The 23,260-nt window shown below is 39.1% G+C and overlaps 1 protein-coding gene across 4 annotated transcripts in view; it reads right to left on the bottom strand.

Annotated features, from left to right (window-relative positions):
• Positions 1–570: 570 nt before the first annotated feature.
• The window catches only part of RASA3 (RAS p21 protein activator 3), a 134,321-nt gene continuing 111,631 nt past the window's right edge, over positions 571–23,260 (bottom strand). The window contains exons 10-25 of one of the 4 annotated variants that reach the window (XM_052774129.1): positions 22,728–22,884; positions 21,734–21,882; positions 19,828–19,942; positions 18,864–18,938; positions 18,233–18,356; positions 16,969–17,075; positions 16,287–16,364; positions 15,258–15,335; positions 14,622–14,695; positions 13,580–13,627; positions 10,702–10,817; positions 9,673–9,755; positions 5,939–6,150; positions 5,042–5,145; positions 3,052–3,235; positions 571–2,437 (exon numbers count right to left, since the gene is read on the bottom strand). In XM_052774129.1, the coding sequence (XP_052630089.1) occupies positions 2,362–2,437; positions 3,052–3,235; positions 5,042–5,145; positions 5,939–6,150; positions 9,673–9,755; positions 10,702–10,817; positions 13,580–13,627; positions 14,622–14,695; positions 15,258–15,335; positions 16,287–16,364; positions 16,969–17,075; positions 18,233–18,356; positions 18,864–18,938; positions 19,828–19,942; positions 21,734–21,882; positions 22,728–22,884 (1,780 nt within the window). In that variant the 3' untranslated portion in view covers positions 571–2,361. The remainder of the gene's footprint in view (positions 2,438–3,051; positions 3,236–5,041; positions 5,146–5,938; positions 6,151–9,672; positions 9,756–10,701; positions 10,818–13,579; positions 13,628–14,621; positions 14,696–15,257; positions 15,336–16,286; positions 16,365–16,968; positions 17,076–18,232; positions 18,357–18,863; positions 18,939–19,827; positions 19,943–21,733; positions 21,883–22,727; positions 22,885–23,260) is intronic. The other 3 variants (XM_052774130.1, XM_052774131.1, XM_052774132.1) reach the window with 3 other exon arrangements.

Here is a 23,260-nt window from a genome sequence, read left to right as displayed (position 1 = left end):
CTCCCCGACAGAACCAGTGAGGGCAGCTTGTTACGCGACGTCTCAGAGCCAAAGCTTAATCCACTTGAGTATCCGGTAAGCTCCAGAAGTCTGACTGGCACAAACCTCAGCATGCCCAAGGTTTTGCCACCGAACAGGTCCTATTCAGAAGGGTGGTGGTTCCATAGGTCCGTGAGCCAATATGCACGCAGGGTACTGTGTTAACTCTTTCCTCCTGTCCTCTCGACACGGTCTCACCCCTCCCTTGCAGCAGCAACAGCTGTGTAATAACAGAAGGAAGCAGTTCAAGACGCTGATCTAGCTGAGCAGTAACTGCTTTCTCTCCTAGAGCAGTTTACGGCTGGCTCAGGTGCCCAATCTGGTTCACTACAGAGTCCCACGGGTACAATGCTGACCCAAGAAAAGGGGTGGGGATGGGAGGAGGAACGAAGATGGGACTCAGCAGCCCCAACAGAGGTTGGTTTACACTCACAAGGATCTCCATCCATGGTCCGACTCTGAGCAGCGGACGCTGTGCCAACAGCCACCCCGGTGGCCACTGTGAATCTAAACAGACTCCAAATGTGCTCGTAGTTTTCAGAAATAAAACATTTCTTTTAATTGGCAAGTAGAACACACATTACAGGTCATTAGTATTTTATAAACAATATTAAGTTACAAATACACGTTAAAAATTGCAGTTCATGGCAGCTAAAAGCTCGGAGTCCAAAATGCATCTCTGCAATGCTTCATTACTTCCCTTTCCCCAGTCTGCTGGGTGAAGATGAATAAAAGATCATTTATCATCTACTAGGAGGTGGTCTACTGTATACTCAAACAAAAAGAAAACCTCATTCCTAAGAGCATCACTAACAAACAGAGGCATTCAAAGTACTTCAGCCATCTTAAAATCATGTCAGATGCAATGAGGACACAGTTAAGAATTACTCCGTAACACTTTAAGCAAAGATACAGATATCTTCACATTAAACCGATAGTTCAATGCTTTCTGTTCCAATTCAGCTTAAAACCAACACTAGCTTCTCCTCCACAGAAGCTTAAAGTCCATCATGCAGGCTTCCGTGCCATCAAAGCTAGATGTTTGTAAATCAGACCCTTATACAGAGGAAAGTTACGGTGTACAACTAAACAGCATACATAAATATGTATCTTATATTTAGCAGATCTTTATTCCCCTCCTTAATGACTTTTGTTGGTATTAGTGAGATACACAGCTCATTCCATTTTCATTACACTCAGAATATTAACATGTTACCATTATGCGTGTTAATATACTAAATATCCTTTAACAAGTCTCTTTAAAAAAGTATTTAAAAACATTTTTGGAAAAGTAGAAATCTATTTTCCAGAAAAACAAGTGGTACTAGGATGGCATGGACTCCAGTGCTTAAACATCCTTTCAGAGAAAACCCGTCTTGATGGCTTTTGTGCCTGGGAGTCAGTGTGTCTCAGCTGCCAGACTCATATTCTATTTGTCCTTCTTGCTGTGGTGGTAAAAGGTCATAAAAATCAGCTTACCTTGCCTTTCAGTTGGCAGACTTTCAAAGATTACCATTCACTGGACTGCATAAAAGAAACATGTAGCTTCGACATAAGTTCATTTCTTTTTCACTCATATTTATGAGAGTCAGTTTTATTATACCGCTGAGATTGCATCTTCAAAACCAAAGTCTGCTGAATGTGCTGGAGAAATGACTTTGTATCTCAAAAATATCAAGAGTACCATTCAGATCTGAATTTCTATTAAAAACTGTGCACATTTAGCAAAAATTATGCTGCTGTAAAAACAAAAGGCCTGCTCCTTGGCCTGCTCAGAATACAAGCTACAATGCAAGAGATTACACCAGAGGGTTTTTTTCCTCTGCTTCTTTTCTAAATGCAGGCATTAAAAGTAAAGTGTTACTAAGCTTTTCCTAAGAGAGCACGCAGGGGTGTGGCATAATATACATTAATCAGGAACAAAAACCAGTAACAAACAACCACTCTAGAAAATGCTGCATATTAGCAGCATGCTTGGTTTCTGAAACATAAGGAATTGCATGGGAGTTGTCAGGATGAAGTCCACACACCTCGATCATTGAACTGATCACTAGATTCCAAGAAACCAAAGAAAATTTAAAAATACACATGACAACAACTGCCTAGAAGGCAGAGTTTTATCATCTGTCAATAACCAGATGAATAAAGTGCATAGCAACTATTATAACAGTTTCTTGAAAAGAGAATACATTTAGCAAGTCTCAAAGTTTGTAAGCTTGACACTTATCCATACATTTTGCTACATGTGTGGCTTCCCTTTTGTTTTGCTGTTTAGCTTCACTGATCGACCCTTCAGCATTGTCCTGTGATTTCCTTTGCACTTCATATGGAATGTGCTGAGATCTCTGACTGCTGCCTGATGTACGTCTGGAAGCTCTTGTCGCCAATAGGATGTTCTCTAAGAGAAAGGAAAAAAAAAAGGACAAGTACTATACATAGAGTTTTGTGTCAGGACATCAAGATGTCAGAATGGAAAGTGAATAGACGAAACCTTTTCCCTAAGCTTGATTTGCAAAGTTGTAATTGTAATGATAATACTGCATCTTACTTGAACTGGAAGAACTGACTGATTGAATTGATCCTCTTTTTTGTCAGCCATCCACAGAATGCTCCTTTATTTACACGTATGCAAAATACAGTCACATGGCTGTATCAGCCACTCTTCCCATTTTAAAACCATGACTCTAAAAGAAGCCGGTAAATACATGTATCTTCTGGTATTTAATGCTCATTCCAGGATCATAGGTTCAAAATGAAAAAAACCCAAAAAACCCAAAGCCCCAAAAGCCCCACACTTATTTTTATGACTGAAATTGCACTAAAAAAAATAAGCATTTAAAAATGCCTTACAGTCCTTCAAAATATTGTGATACAAAACCTAAGTCACCTAATCTTACTTTGTATGTATTTGCAGGATCTTTTTTGAACATGAATATGGTGAAGGCCAGAACATAAGCAAGGGAAATACCATTTCCCAGGACTGCTCCTGTTTGGAGAACCCATTATACTTACTGGCTTCCATATTTTGTCTTCTTAAATTTATCCCTCTTATATTGAGCATGCTCCTGCTCTAAAGTTCCAACACCTTCAATAATCAGCTTTAGTGTTTTATAAGTCTCCTTAGGGTCATCAATGATGAACGTAGAATATTCTTCCTCTTCAGGTCCATCATACACAGATTTGCTGCCACAGGCCTCTGGGAAAAAAAAAATAAAGTACAGGAATAAGTATCAGATAGGCAGGGGAAAAAAACCAAGGCATGCAGACTAAAAATATTCAGTCTGGGGTTCATACAGTTCCTTGGTTTGCTTCCACATGGCCACCACAGAACTGTGGCTGACATCAACAGCAACAGCAGACGGAGCAGTTCCCTGTCCTTTTGTTGGTAAGCACAGGGGCTGGCCCATGCCCATTCCCTCCTCCTCATCTCAGGAGGAAAGGGCAGCAAGCCTGGCAGCCGCTCCTGGCTTGGTGCAAAGCTGTCCTTTGCTGCACAGGCAACGCTTTCATCTCAATTACCGCTGGCAGTACTCCACGCACACACTTTGGGAGCTCTGACACAGGCCTAACTCTGCCACTGTGCTGCAGGGTTGGCCTGCACGAAGTCAAGTATTCACTTGTCAGAAGGACAGGTTCCATCCCTAAGCAGCAGCTAAGCGACAGGTATGGCACAACAGACTGAATTCAAAACAATTACAGGTTGAAGTATTCATGGAAGATGTTTTACCGCATTACCCCTAAAAGACTCATACAGCAAGCATAAGCAGAATATGTCATGACTACTGCCTGGCTGCGTGCTTAAGGACATATCCTGAAGAAGAGGCAAGTCATACTACCTTCTTATCCTACCAGGGAGCCTTTCTGGCTAAGAGATCAGAACACTGATTTCGCACGAACATTTGCAACACATTCATCATGTGATCTACTTCTGCATTGTGGCCAAGCGTATTAGAAGGGGAGAGAGAATATCTTACTTTGTCTCTATTTTTCCCTAGCATTCTAGCTTTACTGCCGCCTCAGTCTCAGCTTTCGAATTACCTTCCCCTTGCTGCGCTGCCTGTGCCAGACCTGCGTCCTTTTCACCGACACTGAAACTCGATGCTGGCGCTGGCAGTGAGGATTCGGAACAGGGGAAAACTGGGCATTGGTTCAGACAGCTCGGAAGTGGTGAGAATCTTAAGTTTGCAATTGCACGGCGGCCAGGAATGGATTAAAGTGCTTTCCAATCCGTGTGTTTGACACCACTGGCTTATCTCATATTATAAAATAAAGTCCTATTTAAAGATCAGTGCCACAGTGAAGGCTTCCCTGCCACTCCCTGTGCTAAATTGGGACTTCAAGTCTGGCACTGCGTACACCGGATACTTTTCTTGGCATGCCTACCAGTCCTAACTTCCTCTGCTGTCTCTTCTTTCTTTTATCCTTCATGTCACATCTTTGCTCCCCTCAGCTCCTGAGGGCTTCCTGGCCCAAACTTTACTTTTCAACATTTCATAGGTATCCAGAGGTCATCTTTTGTTGATAATTCCCAAAGAGCCTTCCTGAGGAAACCATTTGTATCCAGCCTGTTCTTGGGATCTAAATAAGGGAATGTGCACATGACTTCTGGTAACACAAAACCATGTTCCACTGAAACCTCAACTTTGCTGGTGCTTCTTTTCAGCATCAGTAAACTTCTGGTTTAGCGCACACTCTGATTTGTCAATTCAGAGCATCCAAGCAATGCTCTGTGCTTACGCTATTTTAGGATGCTGTGGTTAAGGCTGTATTTCAAACAACTGTTTATTATGCGAAGAACTTTGTACAGACTATGAGACTGCACACTGCACCAAAAATAATTCACACAACTGTCTCAAGACAGCAGAAGGGGAAACAAGTTAAATAGTGGCCACTGTGTTCTAGGATGTGATTTGCAAGGCTGGTCAAGCTAGAACATACATTTTTTCACAGGTATTTTTGCCTTGCTAAGTGTATTGGAGATGCAATGATCTTTCATCCTCACCTTGCATTTTCTCCAATTTTGGCATATACAAGTTGAAAAGAGAGTAGATGCGCTCAGTTTCTCTATCTCCATCTATATCCAGTTGTATATTTGCTGGAAGGCCTCTGTAAGGCATCAGGAAGAGAGGTAGAAGTTACATGCTAAACAGTATGTTATGGCACAAAAAGCACTTAACAAGGATCAAAGTAAAAGCAAGTACTCATGAAAGCCAACAGATCGCGTGTAATAGAGCTCAAAACTTCCTATTCTTCCCAAAAGAAAAGGTAGACAAGTTCAATCTTCTTTATGCCTAGATTTATCCAGCATGCTTTCACTCTGACTTGAAAGAGAGGACTGTATCAGTACCCAGACATTTTGGTGAATTAGTCTGCTATAACCAGATGGAGGAGCCAAAGCACTGAACTCCCAACCGTCAAGGTCTTATATTCTGAGACAAACTACCACTACAGACTTGTTGCCTCTCTCATTTTAGATGAAAATTGTTTCCTATGAACCAGACAGTACCTCTTCATGTAACAGAGAGCATGAGTGGTCCCCTTAGAAAAAGATCAGTTTAGAATTAAATCTAGAAGCAGATGATTGTCTGTTTCAGGAATTTACAAACGGGACATTGAAGGGATTTCTGACATTTTTACTAATGACAGATGATCAGAACCAAAGTATCTTATCCCACAGTCAACTCCTATCAATGTCTTGAACTCTAAAAATTGCAACGTTTTGACCAAGATATGCAGATACTGGCAGTATCAGAAATAACAATAAAGACAGCCTTTGAAAACACCACACTGCCTGTGCACCCGGCAGATCGTCTTGGTAATTGCATACCTGCAAGTCACACTGCAGAGATGCACACACCCCTGGCAATACCTAGACCGACAGCATGTTACCAATCCTTACCCCGTGCAGGGTGTGCAGCCAGGAGTATTATCTGCAGTAGCTTTACAGCAAAGCCAGTGGCCATTAAGATAGGCAGAGGGATGGTAGACTGTGAGGCGCTTCTTGTTGCATTGGCTAACTTTGGTGAGGATATCAATCCAGTCCTTGGCCTCCACACAATTATTTGCTTGGATATACAGGACTCTTCTTTCAGGCTGGATCACCTGGAACATCTGCAAGTAAGGAAATAAGCCACAGAATGAACCACTAGAATGAGTCGGTAAACCCAAGAGTGGGGTCAGACTGATGATTTATTAAAGGAAAAACACAGCATACTAAAAGAATGCACCAATATATACATTTCAATACAAAACCAAGCAGCAAATGTGCCCTGAAAACAAGACCTTTCACCTGGCACAAGGAGTAAGATACTGTTCCTGTAGGAGATGATTTACAAACAGCTAATGTCAACTTGCTGGTTGGACCTGAACAAGATTTGTTGTCAGCCTCAGGGATGCAATTTTAGTAATGCTGCAGCTCCAAGTTTTGGAAGGCTGACAGATGGACCCAACGCAGGGCTGAGAGGAAATGCTAGTCAGCAGCGGGCAGAAAAGAGAAAAAACAAGAGATTGGATCCAGCCTTAGCGATAGCTTTGCTTTAATACTACCGTAACACTAGTCTTTTTAACACCTATTTCAGCGTGATTCTTTCCTCTTAATAGCTACCACACTTCTGCACCCAACTATAGCTGCCATTAGCAAATCACAGCAATACAGTTTTTCTTTAATCACCATCAGGTGGTTCAAATAATTACACATTAATTCTGCATTATGGCTTGGGCACTGAAAATCTAAACTAGAGCTCACCTGCCTGTTCAAAACAGCTTGCAACTTAAAATGGCACAACTGCAGTTATTTTCCTCCTGTTGAAGCAGCAAGTTTCTGATGCACAGCCTTATTGCTTGATTATACTGATCATGCACCGAAGATAACCAAGCCCACGTTAGTGATCTTAACTGCAAATTTCGGAAAGGCAAATGTCAACCATCTTAATTTCCTCAAGCTTCTGCAAATACTTAATTTTAATGAGTTTTCCTCTCTCACAGGTATTCCTAAATTATCCTTCCCCCATCTACTTCTTCATTTGATTATTCAAATCATTAGACATCACACTGCCCGTATCATGTGGAATATTATTTTCCAAACGGCTGGTTTCTCTGTGCTACTCTAAAAAGAAGAAACAGATGCACACAAAAACCCAACAAAACAAAAAACACCACACACCAAAAAACCCCCCAAACCCCACCAAAACTAAAATTCACTTTTGTCTACGACAAAGACCTGAAACATTGGCCTGAATTCTGCACCTAGCTGGTCAGGAGACTGTTGCAGACCTGGCACCAGGCACCATCTCGTCCTCCCTTGCGACACTTCTAGGTGCCCATCCTTTGAAGTAGCTTGCAAATATACTTGTGAATTTGTGAACGAACAGGTTTTTTAATTGCAATGTCTCTTCTAACAGGAAAGAGAAAGCTCCAACAGTCATTTCCTTGGATTTGGTATCCTTATAGGTGTCAGACAATAATTAGAAAGGTGCAACACAACAGCAGTGTAGGAGCTGCTAGTGTGATCAGTCCAGCACTCCTAAAATACACACCAAAGAGAGAGTCCTTTTGTTAAAACTTTTCAGGACATTACTGACAATTTGAGTCTGGGGAATAGGGAAGGAATGAGGAAGACAGGAGTGTGCAGCTCAGCCCTCTTAACACAGAACTAAAGGAAAAAGAATTTTAATGTCCTGCTGGGGTAAATGGAGCCTTCTGCATTACAACAAAGGAACAGTTTTAAGGAGTACGGCTTTGTGTAAGGGGATACCAATCTAAGTGAACTAACATATGGCAACTGTTACTGAGAAGCCCACAACTAAGCCAAGAATTTCAAGTGGTTGCAAGACCTTTACACTACTACCAAAACCACCAGTTGCTTCTCAAACAACACAGAAGATCTGAACAGTACTTAAAGCCACCCCCACATCCCCCAGACTGTGCTTAAGGAAGATGAAGGCTACTGGCCTTACTGCCAGACAGGCAGATTTATCAGGAGTGAGGAAGACACGCTTGGTGCAATTCAGAGCACAGATACATAGAGATTATTTATAGAAAATGTATATCTTTAATCACACTTAGCACCCATGATGAAATATCCATCGCAAATACATCTGCTGTGGTGTTTTGAGAATTCTGTTCTTGCTGCAGTATTCTATTTATGTATGGCAAGATAAATGGGAATACATTAGCATGGGAAGGCGATAATGGTATTTTCTACTGCTTATGGAAAGACTCTGAACCTTACTTTCCAGAATGGATGTAGTTACCTTCATTTCCTAGGTAATACTGAATTTAAACAACCAAAATAGTGCACAGTTTCTGACATTAACAATAAACGGATATTTTTGCTATAATAAATCTTCACAATAACGGGATATTTTGGATGCATTCTAGCCCAGTAGACTCAGCATAAGTTAGAGACTGCTGTCACTGAAGACTCAATCGGAATTATAGCTCAGTTCCTCTCCACACACAGTAAGTTTTATCTCAACTGTGTGGCTACTTTTAGTTCAATCAAGTTATTTTGCAGAGTACAGTTGGCAACAGTTCATCACGTTACAGCTGCCTTCTGATAACTTGAGAATTATTTTGCAGCTTGGTTGCCTTTGCCTGTGTAATTAACATGAGTTATAAACACCAGAGCCAGCTACAGTACAATGAAGACGTGCTTTAGAAGCAAGTGAACTGAAACTTATTCCACCGTTTAACAAAGAGAGATATGCTACCAAAACAATACTTGAAACAGGGAAAAAACTGAGGAGTTAAGCATTGTATTTCACTTTAACAAAGCGCTGTTTGAGGAACCTAATATCTAGGGCAGGTTTGAGCACTGCCCTGTATGGTGTCAACAAGCAGTGTAGATGGCAGGAAAGTCTTAAAGGCAGAAAAACTAAAATTCACAACCATTTATGTGTATAAAGAAGTCTGTAGTAGATGCATGTTCAGAACTGGAAAGCATTGAGCTGGGGTTTTTTTGTTTATTTTAAAATAAAACTTCTTAAGGACTGTACTCAGCTTTACAGGCAGAAGAGTATGAAAAAGGCTCCCAACATCACCTAAACTGATTGTGTCTAAGAACTGTTCTTACACAATGGATGGTATGTCTCACATACAGAATTTGGCAGTAGTGTTCCATGCATGAGAAATACAGCTATATTTTATTCCCTAATGTGGCAATCAAAATGCAAAACCATACTAGCACAGCACAGATGTTGTTTTGGCACATGACCTAACCCAAATATATATGCACTTTCATTAACCAATCAAGAAACCCTGATAGCTAAGAAAGAAGATGTGATCCTTAACAATCATAAGCAGCCAGTTCCTTCCCAACAGAGAGGTCTGACAGAAAGGGCAGGGACTCGATCATCTTACCTGTGTCTGACATTATGGAGCCCAGACAGCTGATCAGCAGTGGTCAGTACTGAGTGTGCTGCAGATCACGAAATCCAAAGACTGCTGACTGGGCTGTTAAGAATCTGAATGGGCTGTACTTTTGGAAACTCCTGCTACTATATACAGAACAAGCAGCTGTGGTTGTACATCTTTCAATAGAAACCCAATCCAGGTTACAAAAGGGAAAAAGGCGATTAGGCTGGTGGATCTAGACCAGCCTAACAAGTACATTAATGAAGATGACCTACTTACGTTTTTCATTTTAAAGGATTCCTCCTCCAGTCTTTCCACTGCCAGAATGTTTTCAATCGGAATGCTACACAGAGGATGATCACCTGCAGAGCACACACAGAGAGATACTGAGCAACTTATTCACAACTCAACTTCACCCTCTGCCCTTATTCTAAGGGCTGATTCAGTTCCTTTGAAGATGATTTTGACTGCACAAGGAAAAAAAAATTCTGTCACTCAGCAGGGATTTACTAGCATGGTCCTTAAGTATTATCTTAAGTTCATTTCTGTTTTCAGGTACACTACATTATGCTAGCAAACCTCTTAGAAACTGACTACTGCAGCAGGATGCAGCGTCTTTCCTGAGAAGGTGACAATGAAAGAAATCATTCCTGTCAGCTCAAGTGAACTAGGTTGATGGTGGTGATGTAAGATCTCAAAGTTGAGTGTGAAATGATGACTGGCATGATCTGAACATGTTTCCTTATCTTTCTCACTCCCTATGTATTTATATGATGGAAGGAAGTGGTATTTGTTGTGTACTACTGAATAGACAGGAACAATTTGCAAAAAGCAAAATCCTTGGTATGAGGCAACATTAAGTGAACAAATTTGTGCAAGTTCAAAGCTTGCAGGCAAATCCCTGCCTAGTGCAGCCAGTTGTGCCAATGCTACAGAATTTGAGAACAAGCTGAGATGCATCTGAGAATATTCAGCATAAACCCAAATCCCAGCGTAAGGTACTTGTATCCCAAGTTTTATTTCCTTGGACAATCTACTAGGTAACTATGAAACCTACAGATGATGTTGATAACTGATATTAGACAAATATTATCAAATATTCTGGTAATTTATAGGGTACTGTGCTACCCAAGAAGCTTCTCTAACAGTCAGTGCAGACATACTAAAAGAAGAGCAAGAACATACAGGCTGACAGACTTGCCTGCACTGTGCCTCCTACAGTTACAGATCTAGATCTCAGCCTTCTGTTCTTACACAATCCTTATGTTTAATCTTTGCTTTAACATATCAAAGAAAAGCCTGGCAAACCTTTGTTACCTTTGCTTTTCTGATAGGTAAACTCATGGTTTGTCAGACGAAACCATCTCTTCTTAAAGTTTTTCATACCAAATCGTTTTCTTCCTTGTGCTCTCTTGATCATGAACCTAGTAAACAGGACAACAGTTGTTACAATACAGCAGATTTTATATATATGTGCATATCAATATATGCATACCTATAAAATATGTATTTATGTATATAGATTTATACATATATACATATATACACACACATACATGATGGCACTTGCGAAGCTTTAGGAAGTGACACACAGTGTTTTCTAATTATTGAGGCCTTGTCTTTACAAGGAAAGGTAAGTCACATTTGGATAGGTTTAGTGCATCTGTTAGTTAAGCCTGTCCTTTTTCTAGATCTAGATAAGCGATAAGACATATAGCTTGACTTGTGTAGTCTACACAGGGGCTCTAGTTAGTTAGCTGAACTGCAGTTTGTGCCCTTTCTTCAGTTACAAATCCAGCTAAATGGCTTCCTACTACAGCAGAAAAAGGGCAGAAAATGGTTAGTACTGCTCTGCTAAGCTTGACCTGTTAACTCTACAAGCTTTTTTTTTTTTTTTTTAAAGCTGTGCGAAAGCTCAAAAGGTTTAGAGTATGTTTAATAATTAAAAGGCAGGTGTAAGGCCTCTGGAGCACAGGGACTGTGCCCTTACATGCTTCAGTCACTCTCAGGCTCTAGAAACAAAGTCAGGATGTTCCACAGCTCCATTTGCAATTGTACATTGATGCTGCAGTTGGAAACACATTTTCCATAACGTACAAAGCAATCTGACAGCTGAAAGCTAGAACCCCTCAGCCCACCCTTTTTGGCAGAGGAGGGGCATTCATTTAGAGAGTTGTCAGTTTTAATTAATGTCAAACTTGAATTAGCTTACAAGAAACTGTGATGCATCCACCACCTTCGTAACCACTAAATCAATCCAAAAGCTTCAAGGTGACTTTGGAAGCCTAGTGACTTCATACTGCTCAGCATCACTTTTGTTGGAAAAAAACTGTGTATGCATATGCAGTATAGAGTTGATAACAGCTACTCTACACATTACATTAACTATTGTACCAGATACAGAATTGTATAATGGAGCGAGTAAAAACTACTTACTACAGAGTAGTTTTTATCAAGTAGGAAGGCACTACACAGCACAAAGAGTACACAGAGAGAACAGCGAATGATTCAGTTGAAGATTTTTAATGGCAGAGCTAAAATGCTTAGAACAGTTAATACTGTTTCTTGCTTCTCGTATCTCCAGTCAGAAACAACTACATTGCATCTGACCAAACCGCAGGTCTGTTTAAAGCTCAAACAGAAACCTAAGTTCCTTCAGACTTTAACTGTTTTGTAACCAGCTGGGCTGGTGCCTGCCACCCATTCCAAGTTGTGTGGGAAAAGCTGACAAGGACTGTATACAGCAACAGATTTTTTTTTAAACCAGTTAGTTACACACCTCTCTCCTCCTTAAAATGGTCAGACAGCTACTGTCTTGGTCCTTATTCTTGGATTACTTCAGAAATATTTAATAAAACCATACGGTCATCAGGTCATCACCAGACCCACTGGTGGTAGTCTTCATATTGCAAGGTTAAGGCAAATTTCAAGGGAAGAGCAGTTACCCTTGGGCTGGACAACATGCTCTCCAAGTTAGTTTCTCTTCCTTCTCATGCCAACATTTAAAAAGTGACTTCAAACTGCAAACTCCTACAGAGCCTCCCTCTTTGAAAAACGCAAACTCCATACTGCAGAGCTAAGAGCACATTTCTAATTAAATTCTTCATAGCCAACATAGCCAAGAAAAGAATGTGCTTTTATTTGCCACAGATAGGTGACAAGCATTCAAAGCCACAGAAGTTATAAAGTCAATTTAAAGGATTTCTTTGTTTCTAACACTTGCAGAGTGTGTGAGAAGTCAGAGCAAATAGTCAGAAGCATGAAGGGAAAAAAAAAGTCTAAGATGAAGCCCATTTCAGTGCTTGGTGGTTGGAAATACTGTTTCTTCTCATGTTTATGGTAAACCTGAGTTTGGACCTGCCTTAGCCTTGCTTGGAAGTATCAGCATGCCCCTTTCACTTACAACAACAGCAGGACTAGTTCTCCTTTTAATTCTCTTCCTTTTGGAAAGAACCAGCCAGACAGCTGCTAGGCAGTAATGGCATGATCAATACCAGCAAACCCAAGTGCCAGTGACTAATCTTTGGGACTGTACGTTCATTCAAAAGTACATACGCTATAGCTTTCCATCTAGATATTCTTAATAGAAGCAAAGATAGATTAGAAAAAACAAAATAAACCAAAAACATTGCAAAGGCAAACAGAAACCCCACTAACCAGCCAATCAATCTGGAAAAGAATCAAATCAAAGGCTGTGAAAATTCCCACCCACTCCCCGTGACATAACATAGCAATAATGCAAAATGTCAGGAAAAATAGACAGCTGAAGGCCACTCCTTAACCTTGAGAACAATTTATGTGAATGCTAATGAAGAAGTGCCTAGAAAGTGTATGGCCACTTCTTAATCACCTCCAGTGAGTTCACTGGGATCTATACACTGAATATTAAGCAAATCTCAGTGCTTCTTGGAGCCTCCGCCTACAGATAAAAGTCCTTTATTCTCTATTTACAGCAGGTTTTTGTTTTAAGGAAGGAAGGCAAAAAAAAAAAGAAAAAAAAAAGAGTTGGTCAACATCAAGAAATAGGTAACAAATAGTTTTCTGCTGGGTTTACACAGGCATTTCAGGGCTGTTAAACAGAGTACTTCCTCCTCAAAGTTAAGTCAGACAAGTCTATTGCTGCGAAGGAAGGACATGCTGTCAGCCAGTAGCTACAGCAAAGCACCAACTGCCCCTACCATCTTACCTGCATGAACTATTACCATCAACTTTCTTTACTGTTAGTTTAAGAGTCCTTACAACAGCAGCCACAGGCCGAGCAAGAAAAGACAGAAATAAATCAGACAGGAGCAAAAGAAAGACAGAGGCAGAAAAAATAACGTTTTAGAGTTAGAGGGAAAATGTTACAAACTATACATTTCTTTTCAAAAACAAAAGAATGATACATGTACAGAATTAAAATAGACAAACTTGCTTCCAGGGACAGATGCTCATCAGAGGAGTGAACTGCAGAGGTTAACTGGAAGGGGTAGTCACATTTTCACTGAACACCTAGTTTTTGCATGACTTAGAGCTACCATGAAAGCTTACTTTCAAGCAGCAGTTCAGCTTACTGAGCTCTGACAGGAAGAATTTGGATTTTTTATTTTCTTCCTCCCAGCTCAAAGAAAGTGTTTCCACAGTGCACTTAGGTGATCTTAACAACTCAGTTTTGTAACACAAAAAAAGTCAACAATTAGTATCTAAAACTAATACAGCATATGGAACGTGCTTCCAAAAAAAGGAAAGGTACTAAAACTAGAAACTGTTCCAAGTGCATCACAAATTTTCCTCAAAATGGCCATGATAATGATTAGCATACGGATCTTATAGGGCAGCAAAACCAAATTCCATTTGCAGGCTTTGCCCTCACTAAGATATTCAGTACCTGCATTCACAGTGGAATTTTACAGCTTTTGTTCACTGGAGTTCCGAAAAAAAAAATCAACTTGATTTTAATACAATGCTGATTTAAGTTTATTTTGCCTTAGCTGTGCTAATAGAGTTCTAAAGGGTTCTTTTTTGTCCACTTATTTCAAAACATACTTAAATTAAAATGTTTAAATCAAAAGAAAAGATGTTAAAATCAGCTACAGCAGCCACAGAGAGTAGAAATAGCAACACAAGAATCTTCCTACATTCTTCTTTGAATGCATGGATGGAATAGGGATGGCAGAAAAAAAATGATAGCTGCCTTAGAATGGTAGCAAGCACACAAGTAGAGGGTTTTGTTGCACATGCATGCTTACCCTTCTTTAAGCAATATAGGTTGCTCTATGCTCTTGTGATCTCTCCTTCCCGAAGACGAAATTAAATCTAGAAACTAAAAAGTGAACAAAAAGCAGAGATAAAAATGACAGGATTGTACTACCCAAATTAAAATCTTTAGCATTTGTACAGCACAGAGCTACAAGAAAATATTGTAAAAGTAGTTAAACAGAAAGTAACAGCAGAAGCTTGAGGAATTTGGGAGTGTTTCCTGAGTTGTAAACTAAAAATAGCACAAATGCTCTTAAGCAGAAAAACTGCAGATGACCAACACTTCTTGTGCTTCTCCTTTGTTACACGTACCTTTCACTTCCTTTCGGACTAAGCAATTTTCATCACAGATCTGCGGCATCCTATGAAGCATGCACATGTCTCAAGCTCTAAGCAGCAGCTTGTTAAACCAACCTAATTATTAAGTAGAAGTAGATCCAAAGAGATTCTACTATTGACATGCACATAATTTGACAAAAGTTTCTTGAATATTACAGATATCAGGAGTCTGCTTTTTCCAGCACACGCTTTGTGGTTTACAAACAGTATGTACTACATTCTAGGATTCCGAGCATCAGCTTCAACACCACAGCAGGATTTTCAGGACATTCACATGCATTACTTACATTTTTTACTGCATCTGCATATTTCTGCTCATTAAAATAGTCATAAAAAGTAGCCATGTAGGATTCCTTGAAATTGGCCTGAAATATAAGCCAAAACCATGCATATCATAATACAGTTTATACAGAAAATATTATTGTTAACAGCAGTAGACCATGAGGCAAGCCACCACAGATAAGTGGGGTATTTTTTCTGGCCAGAGGTAAAATAAGCAAAGCGCTACTTTCATGTTGTACAGCACACATTCGGTAGTACCAGATTTTTATTTCAAAAAGGTAGCAGAATGCATTTCAAATATTCAGTTACTACAGTTAATAAAGATCCTTCAAAAGCTTCGAACTTCTGCTTTGGCTTTTAACATTGGTCCTAAAAGAAGCTGACAAAAAGTGTGAGAGAAGGAATTCTAGTGTCTCAAACGATTTGTAACTGAGGTACAGATTCCTCTACAGCTGCCTGTGTGAATCTTAACTAGTCCACCAGTGATCCCAAATTATCACAAGACATAGCAGTGTGGTGCCTTAGGTACAGAAGTTTTATTTCCATCAAACATCCAGAGCATGGGCATGTAGATCTAATTCCACCACTGACTGGCAGAAAACTGAACTGGTATGAAAAGAAAAGCATAGCCCTTCCCCTTACTGGGCAATTCTTCTCAGTTGAGCTTTAAAATGCTGAAACAATCTGTAAAGCCCTGTAGAGCTGTTACCATGTACTGGAGGCAAGTAGACAACTTCATGGGTTTTCCTGATCACTATCTTTCTTCCAGAAGGAAGGAATGAAAAGCCCTGGAACAGACTCCTAGGTTGGTCACACAATTTTGCTTTACTGAAATCTAGTTCAGATTAAGGCAGATTTAGTTTTTCTGTGAGCATGAGAAGCTTATAATCAAAGCAAACATAACCAGTTTTGCATAAGCCTAGTGCAACTCAAGCATTTTAAAGGCTTAATTACAATGAGTGATAAAAGATTAAAACAGAAAAGAGAAAATCACTTTCCTAAATTAAGCCTTTAAATGAAAATGGCATACTTACAGATTTAGATTTTGATAGGCTGCCTAGTGTTTGAATGGTTTTAGAGATAAGTGTCAAAGTTCGAGAAGTCTGAGGATCCTAGGAAAGAGAACAATTATTATATAGACTAGCTACTTAAAATATGGAATACAGGAAGGTAAACTACATTTCTTCTTTCTTATTTCACTTGCAGAAAAGTAACATAAAATTAGAAAAGACCCAATAAAACACTACAGGATAAAAGTTGCTTTTTTTTTTTTAAGGATTTTGATTCTTAAGCCATCATGCTTCATAGCTACCCTATTGCTCTTCAGAGAATCAAAGGCAATCACTTGCAAAACAAAGACAGACATTTCTATCTTGAAGACTGTCCAGGTCCTCCCCACTCCCAGTAAGAGCAGCCACTAAAAGTCTTGGATAAGTTGCTTAACATCCAAAACATTTCCAACACTGCTGACGATCAATCCAGCATTAATGTAAGGCAGCTAAAATAAAGCAGTGACCATCTTTTCCACAATTTCACTGTTCCTCCCACACCTCCCAAGTTCTTCACATACGCAGTCATTCAACATACACAGATCTTTGAACTAACAAATGTACTTCTCCTAAAGGCTATTAAAAGAACTGAAGAAAGAATCTTGATAGACAAGACTACGGTGACAGACCCATATACATAGATAGAAAAAACTGATACAGTACTTACTGGATGGTGCGGTGTAAGCTGAAAGAGGTTTGGAGAAAGAATGGCAGGAGCAAAGAATCTCAGGAAAATAAAGCTGCTGACAGCTGTATACCTCACATCTAGGTCACCTATTGAAAAAAAGATCTCCACTCAGCATTTCAATAATCCTTCCTTAAAAACCTTCTGAAATTATCAGAATGCCTTCAGAAAGCTAGCTCAAACACATACTGGAAATGTATGTATTTGTGAGTTACAGGATTAACTGATGATGGAGGATTTGGAGCCAGAGATCAGCTAGCATAAACCAAGGAAATGTTAATGACAGCCTTTTAAAAAGAAGTGAGCTCAAGACACAGGCTACAAGGAGAACACTATTCACTTTTCCACTGCACAGAGAATTTCATACAAACATCTACTATTCCATCTATGCAACTAAAGTATGATGAATAATTTACACAGCTTATGAAACGTTCAGCACAGAGGCCAACTCTCAGTTATCTAGTTATAGCCCTGAGCACAAGTGCTGTACAGACTCCTAACATATCTATTCCAGTTGGTAGCTACAAAAAATACAATTTATTTATTTATTTTTACATAAAGAGCATGACAGCACAGTCAGTAGTTTTCTGCTTGAGCTTCTCTACTGTGAAGTGACTGTTTAAAAGCTAAACTCTTATTACTACTCTCTCTAAAACTTCCCTGTTGTAATCTGCTTCCCTTCATGAAAATACATAGGTTGGTGGTTTTGCTCAATTCTGGTTTTATATTGCCCGCTTATTTTCACAGAGCCAAAACAACTAGGAGGGAGCAGAAAGAATTCTCTCTTGACAGCCAGAAAACCTTTGCAGCACATGGGCCTCCTAGGGCAATGAGCTTGCAATTAACTCCAATAATTTATATATTGGCCTTTATTACAGATTGACATATGAGCAGAAAATAATTCAGCTGCATGGTGTCTGCAGAATGAGCCATTACCAAAACCTGAACATTTGAAAACTGACCATACTTTGCAAATATTGAAACCATGAATACATACCATCACAATGCTCCTCTTAAATGCTGTTTTCCTTTGAAAGGTGTTTAAGGAAAACTCATGCAATCATTAAAAGTTATGTTCTTTGGGGAATGAATAATCAAGGAAAAAACAGCATTAATACACACTCCAAATGGTATTTTGGATAAGCTGCTGTTCAATTACTAAATCCATTATGGATCATGCAGATTGCTAGACTACACCTACAAAAGCTATCAGTGATGTAAAATAAAACAATATATAGAAACTCACCTTGAAAACGTTTGGCAGCTGATTCTCTCAGTGAAAAGAAAATATCGCACATCACTGTAGGGCAGCTTACACCAGATTTTGTAATTACAGTAAAAATGCGATCAACATATTGCCTCAGATTTTCCTGAAAAATGCAATAATTATGAAAAAATTAGTTTAATTTCCTGCTGTGGAAAGTGGTGCTATTCCTGGTTTTATTCATAACGGCATAATTAAAAGATTCTCACTTTCCATATTATATACTTGCAAAACAACCTCGCACTCGATACTCATTGGTAAATGCACATATTCAAGTGCAAGAGTAAAAATATTATTCCTATCAAAAACAAACAAGTGATATGGCTGTATGGCATATCGTTCCTTTTCGTAGCACCATTTTCTACGTCATTAGTAGAGCCACAGGCTAAGTTATCCTTGTCCTCAGAGGCAAGGGGAGAAGTGATTAACATTCTACAGATACTGTATTTATAGCATAATGTAAAGCCACTGTAAAATAACTATAACAATTTGTGGTGTTAAGAAAGCTTCCAGTATATTCTAATGAATGACAACATTATTTGCAACATCAAACATCTGAAGACCTCAGCTGATAGTGTAAACAGAGATTATATCTTCAAAATCTAATGCATACCCTGTTATTTTCCAGGTTTTCACCATCTTTTAATTTCACAGGATCAATTTCACAAGGTTTATGGACCTGGCAGATCTAGAAAAAAAAAAAAATAGTGAACAATTAATATATTAGTTTACCTTCAAGTAGAAAAAGTTTTGTAAAAAGCATAATCTGTTAGATTTTTGAGGTAAAACACAAAAGCCAACTTTGTTAATTGTATTTTTTTCTTTTGACAAAGCATTGAAGGTAAATTACATGTGATCTTTATTTTTTTCCCAAAAGTAGTATTAATTGTTCTACCCTTTCCTTCAACTGAAATGAAGAATTGTTCTTTAGACTCTCTTGAGCAAGGCTGTTCAAGAAAAGTCCTATTTTGGCAAAACAGACAACTTTGAAAGTATATCTATATTCTAGAAAAACTTGACATTTTCTGATGAAACATTAAAACAACAGCTGAAGAAGTTGTCAAATCATTTAAAGGAAGTCTGTGGTCTGAAAGTATTGCCCAATTACTGCACTAAAATACCCACACCCACCATTCTGGACTGGATAGATAATAAAACATTGTTACAATACATGCATCACATACATAGTTATCTAAGAATAATTTTATTCCTTTACACCCACCGGATGAAATGTATTACTTATAGCTTGCCAGCAGCTTTCTGCTGCATATATTCTTTATTCATCTAAGTTATTACTTTATTAATTTCTCAGAAACAATAAATGGTAGATTTTATAAAACAGAGTAATTTAGTTAAATAAATGGAAACTTTCCTTTTCCTTTAATACAATCCAACTGTTTCTGAATTGGGTGACTCAGCTGTGGCTACACTAACACACAGGATTTTAATGTAGAAACAGGCTCTTAAGCATTATTCCTACAAAGTCATCTTAAAATGGGAAGGAATAAACAGTATCTGCTCCCTGAAGGCCTTTTACAGTGACATTTTATCAAATAAACAGTCTAAACTGCTCTTACCTCATCTATAATTGGCTTTAGTGTAACTTGCAGATAATGCATCCCTGCCAGTTTCATTGTCTCATCAATGCACTTGGAAGTTAATGAGTTTCCTCTGAAAATGGTGTTTGGATCTCTGGAAGTGAACAATTTTCTGTAATTTAGTCTCTTTGTAATAAACTGCTAATACATGAAATAAAAGAAGCAGTGAAAGGTGATGAAATCTGGGTTTGAACGCACAAGCAAAAACTCCCTTTGATACCAGCCTGCCATTAAATGCAGTCACGTAGCATTTAGTGCACTTCCAGGTTATAAGAGAAAAGCAGTAGTCACAGTAAGTCCAGAGGGACTACAGATTTTCTTCTTTGTATTAGCGCAGTGTGCTCAGTGCACCATCCAAACACATAGCAACACGCAGGCTCAAATCAAAGGGGATTACAATATAAATGGGGAAAAATGCGCCTGTTTTCACATGCTACTGAAGAGCGTTAATTTGAGCAAGGGAAGGAGGCAGTGATTTTAGTCTCGCAACAACACTGGACATTACATGTGACCTTCTACAAAATAAGTACTTGTAAGCTGGGAGGGAGATGAAAACACCATCTCCAATAACATTGCCATCTTTTCTAAGTGACTTACAGCACTGTCCTGTGATAATACTATTACACAATGCAGATGCCAATTGTGCCCTGAGAACTGTGTGGAAAGCTGATGCCATGCAGACTCTCACATTTTTCTAAAAAGCCACTTGAACAGAATTCTTCCTGCACTAGACTACTGACAGCAGATCAAACTTGGATATGAAGTTACTTGCTTGTTCTTGTGCGCACACCAGTGTCTTTTCTGTTGTTCATAGCTTACTACAGTTGTACCCATTTACAAGCACTGAATAACAGGGTGAACTACTTTGCTGGATTCATCATTTTGTTTCATAAAAAACTAAGCTCACTGCTTGTTACAAATGCCAGAAAGCCCTGAAAACAAACACCATCTTTGCTGTTTTATCACAGGAACATGACTGACTAGGGAGCAGCAAATTTCCTCATACTGCAGCAACCAAGCTGTTTCAGCCAACCTGCAGCACAGAAAAAATACACCTACCTAGAGGAAAGAAAACACTCTATCCCTCAGACACTCTGAAAAAAGCCAACCCACACAAAGACTTTATTTTGTACTGAGGAAGCTGTTACTTTAGAGTCAGTATCTGCCATTCCCCTTCACTCCCTATTGTCTCTTCTACTGTCAGTCAAGAGTATGACCACATAGGCATGAGGCTTGTGGCAACAAATGTTCTTTAGGACCTGCCTGGTGTGAGTATTAGATCTTACACTACTAAACTGTCAGCCCACCAGGAAGTCAAAGGAGAGACTTACAAGAATTGACCAGAAACAAAGATTTTGTTTTCTGCTATCCACTGCCAGATCCAATCGCATCTTTTTTCCTGAGCCCTCTAATTGGAAAGATTAGACACACAGCTTGCCTTAAATATTCATGATTAGGAAGAAACTTGCTTTTTGTATTGAACAAATTCAACAAACACTTTTACTCAGCACTAGATGATTTATTAGCACACTATAAAGCTGAAATGATCTCATATGGACAGCTGAAGGTAATGTAGGATTTCACAGTTATCAAATGTAAGACTGACAAGAGTGAAAATCCCTGCTCTCAGACCATACAATAGTCTTGCAAGTAGATTTCGCAGAACATAATGGGAATTCCTCCTAAAAATCAAACTCACCAGATCTTCAGAGCAGTGAAGCATTTATAAAGAACTCTGCCACTCAGCTGGGAGGAACAGGAACTACTCCAACAGTTTATTTTGAAATTACATATAATTCTAGAAACTGAGTGGAGGATCCTAACACTAGCCAATGCAGAGTACAGAGTAGGTATGTTTGATAGCAATTTGTTTTTTGGTACTTACTGAGTTCTCTTCACTTCAGCATTCGCAATGGCACTTATGAAAGGCACAATTCTGCCATAGTGTAAGAAAAGCCTGACAAGAGGTATGGCTGCTTCCTGTTTTTCTCTGCAAACTTCACCCAAAATGTGTGCAGCTGATGCTGAAACAGGCTGAACAGTGGAAAGAAATAAAAACTTTGAGAGATCTTTCCAGAACAAGCATCCTTTCATTCTTTTCCCATTAGCTCCTTAACGCAGAATCCCACACAACAGTTGCAATGGCCAGTTACCCAAACATGCCTGTACATTACATGGGTGGGCGTTACATTCCAGGTTTTGTTGGCTGTAAGTTCTGATCGCAAGAGGGCAGCAATTTAAAAACTGTTACAGCACAGTCTCTTCCCCCCCCCCCCATTTTTAATAGCTGTCTTTTCACTAAATGTCACTGTTGCCTGTGAAGCAAGCGAAGAGGAAGAACTCTAACCCTTCTCAATTTCAAGCCACAGTAAGTACAGAACCCATTTCTTGTACTGAAAAAATAAAAGCACTGTTACCACTGCTAAAAGTATACATAATGGCACACATGGACTAACCTTCTGACATTTCACGATTAGTTCTTGGTTTGGTTTGTTGTTTTGTTTTTTTTTTTTTTTTTAAATTATGCAAGTAAACCTGTTCCTCTCCAGTAAAGGAAAACCAATTGATCAAACTGAAGTTTACTTTGCATTTTCACATGTAAAATTAGAAAGCCACGGAGAACATGCTGCTACTAAAACCACTGGTGTTCCTGGGTGTGCCTTCACCCACCATACTGCATGCAGATAAAGATCTTGTCTGCAAGGACTGAAAACAAGCGCCAGGAATATGCAGAGCTGAAGGCCCTCAGGTCTGAAAAGGAAGAAGCTGAAGTCTCTGGTATCACACAACTATGGTGCCAGCAAGATAGTGACAAACAATCAGAGAGACCCCTGTGAGGATGATCTGCAGGTAAACAACAAGCAGTGCAAGCAAATTACCTCGACATCTGCAGATTTTAGCAGGAGGTCTCGAAGTGGACTGTAATAGTCTGAGGAAAAAACATGGTCCTCAGTGTAAACCACATTTAACCTTAAGGAACCGAGGTCATCAGGTTTCAATGACTTGTTACCATTATCTCTGGGCTGCAGGAAATACCTGATATGCAAAAAATAAGACAGAAAGTTTGTGCTGAGACACAAGATTATCTCAGGCTATACATATGTAAAAGGTACAGATACACACGATATTTATATATGTATCAAATTCTTGAAAGTTCTGAAATCAGATTTAATTAAGTTTGCCAGTTTATTTTGCACCAACTGCAACATGGGAAGTTCTGATCATAAAGATTTATGTAGATATGATTAAAAACCCACACACTAAAACTATGGCACTGCTGATGAACTGCAGTAAATAATATCATGAAGCCAATGCATTAGAACTCCCACATGCAATACAGAGGCAGACCGAAATCTCTAATCACATTATCAAAACTTCTTGTTCTTACATTTGCTAAGATTACTTTGGCTTG

Source organism: Harpia harpyja, chromosome 22, assembly GCF_026419915.1.
Source record: "Harpia harpyja isolate bHarHar1 chromosome 22, bHarHar1 primary haplotype, whole genome shotgun sequence".
NCBI lineage: Eukaryota > Metazoa > Chordata > Aves > Accipitriformes > Accipitridae > Harpia > Harpia harpyja.
Note: the sequence above shows the minus strand (reverse complement) of the source record. Positions and strands in the feature narration are given on the sequence as shown.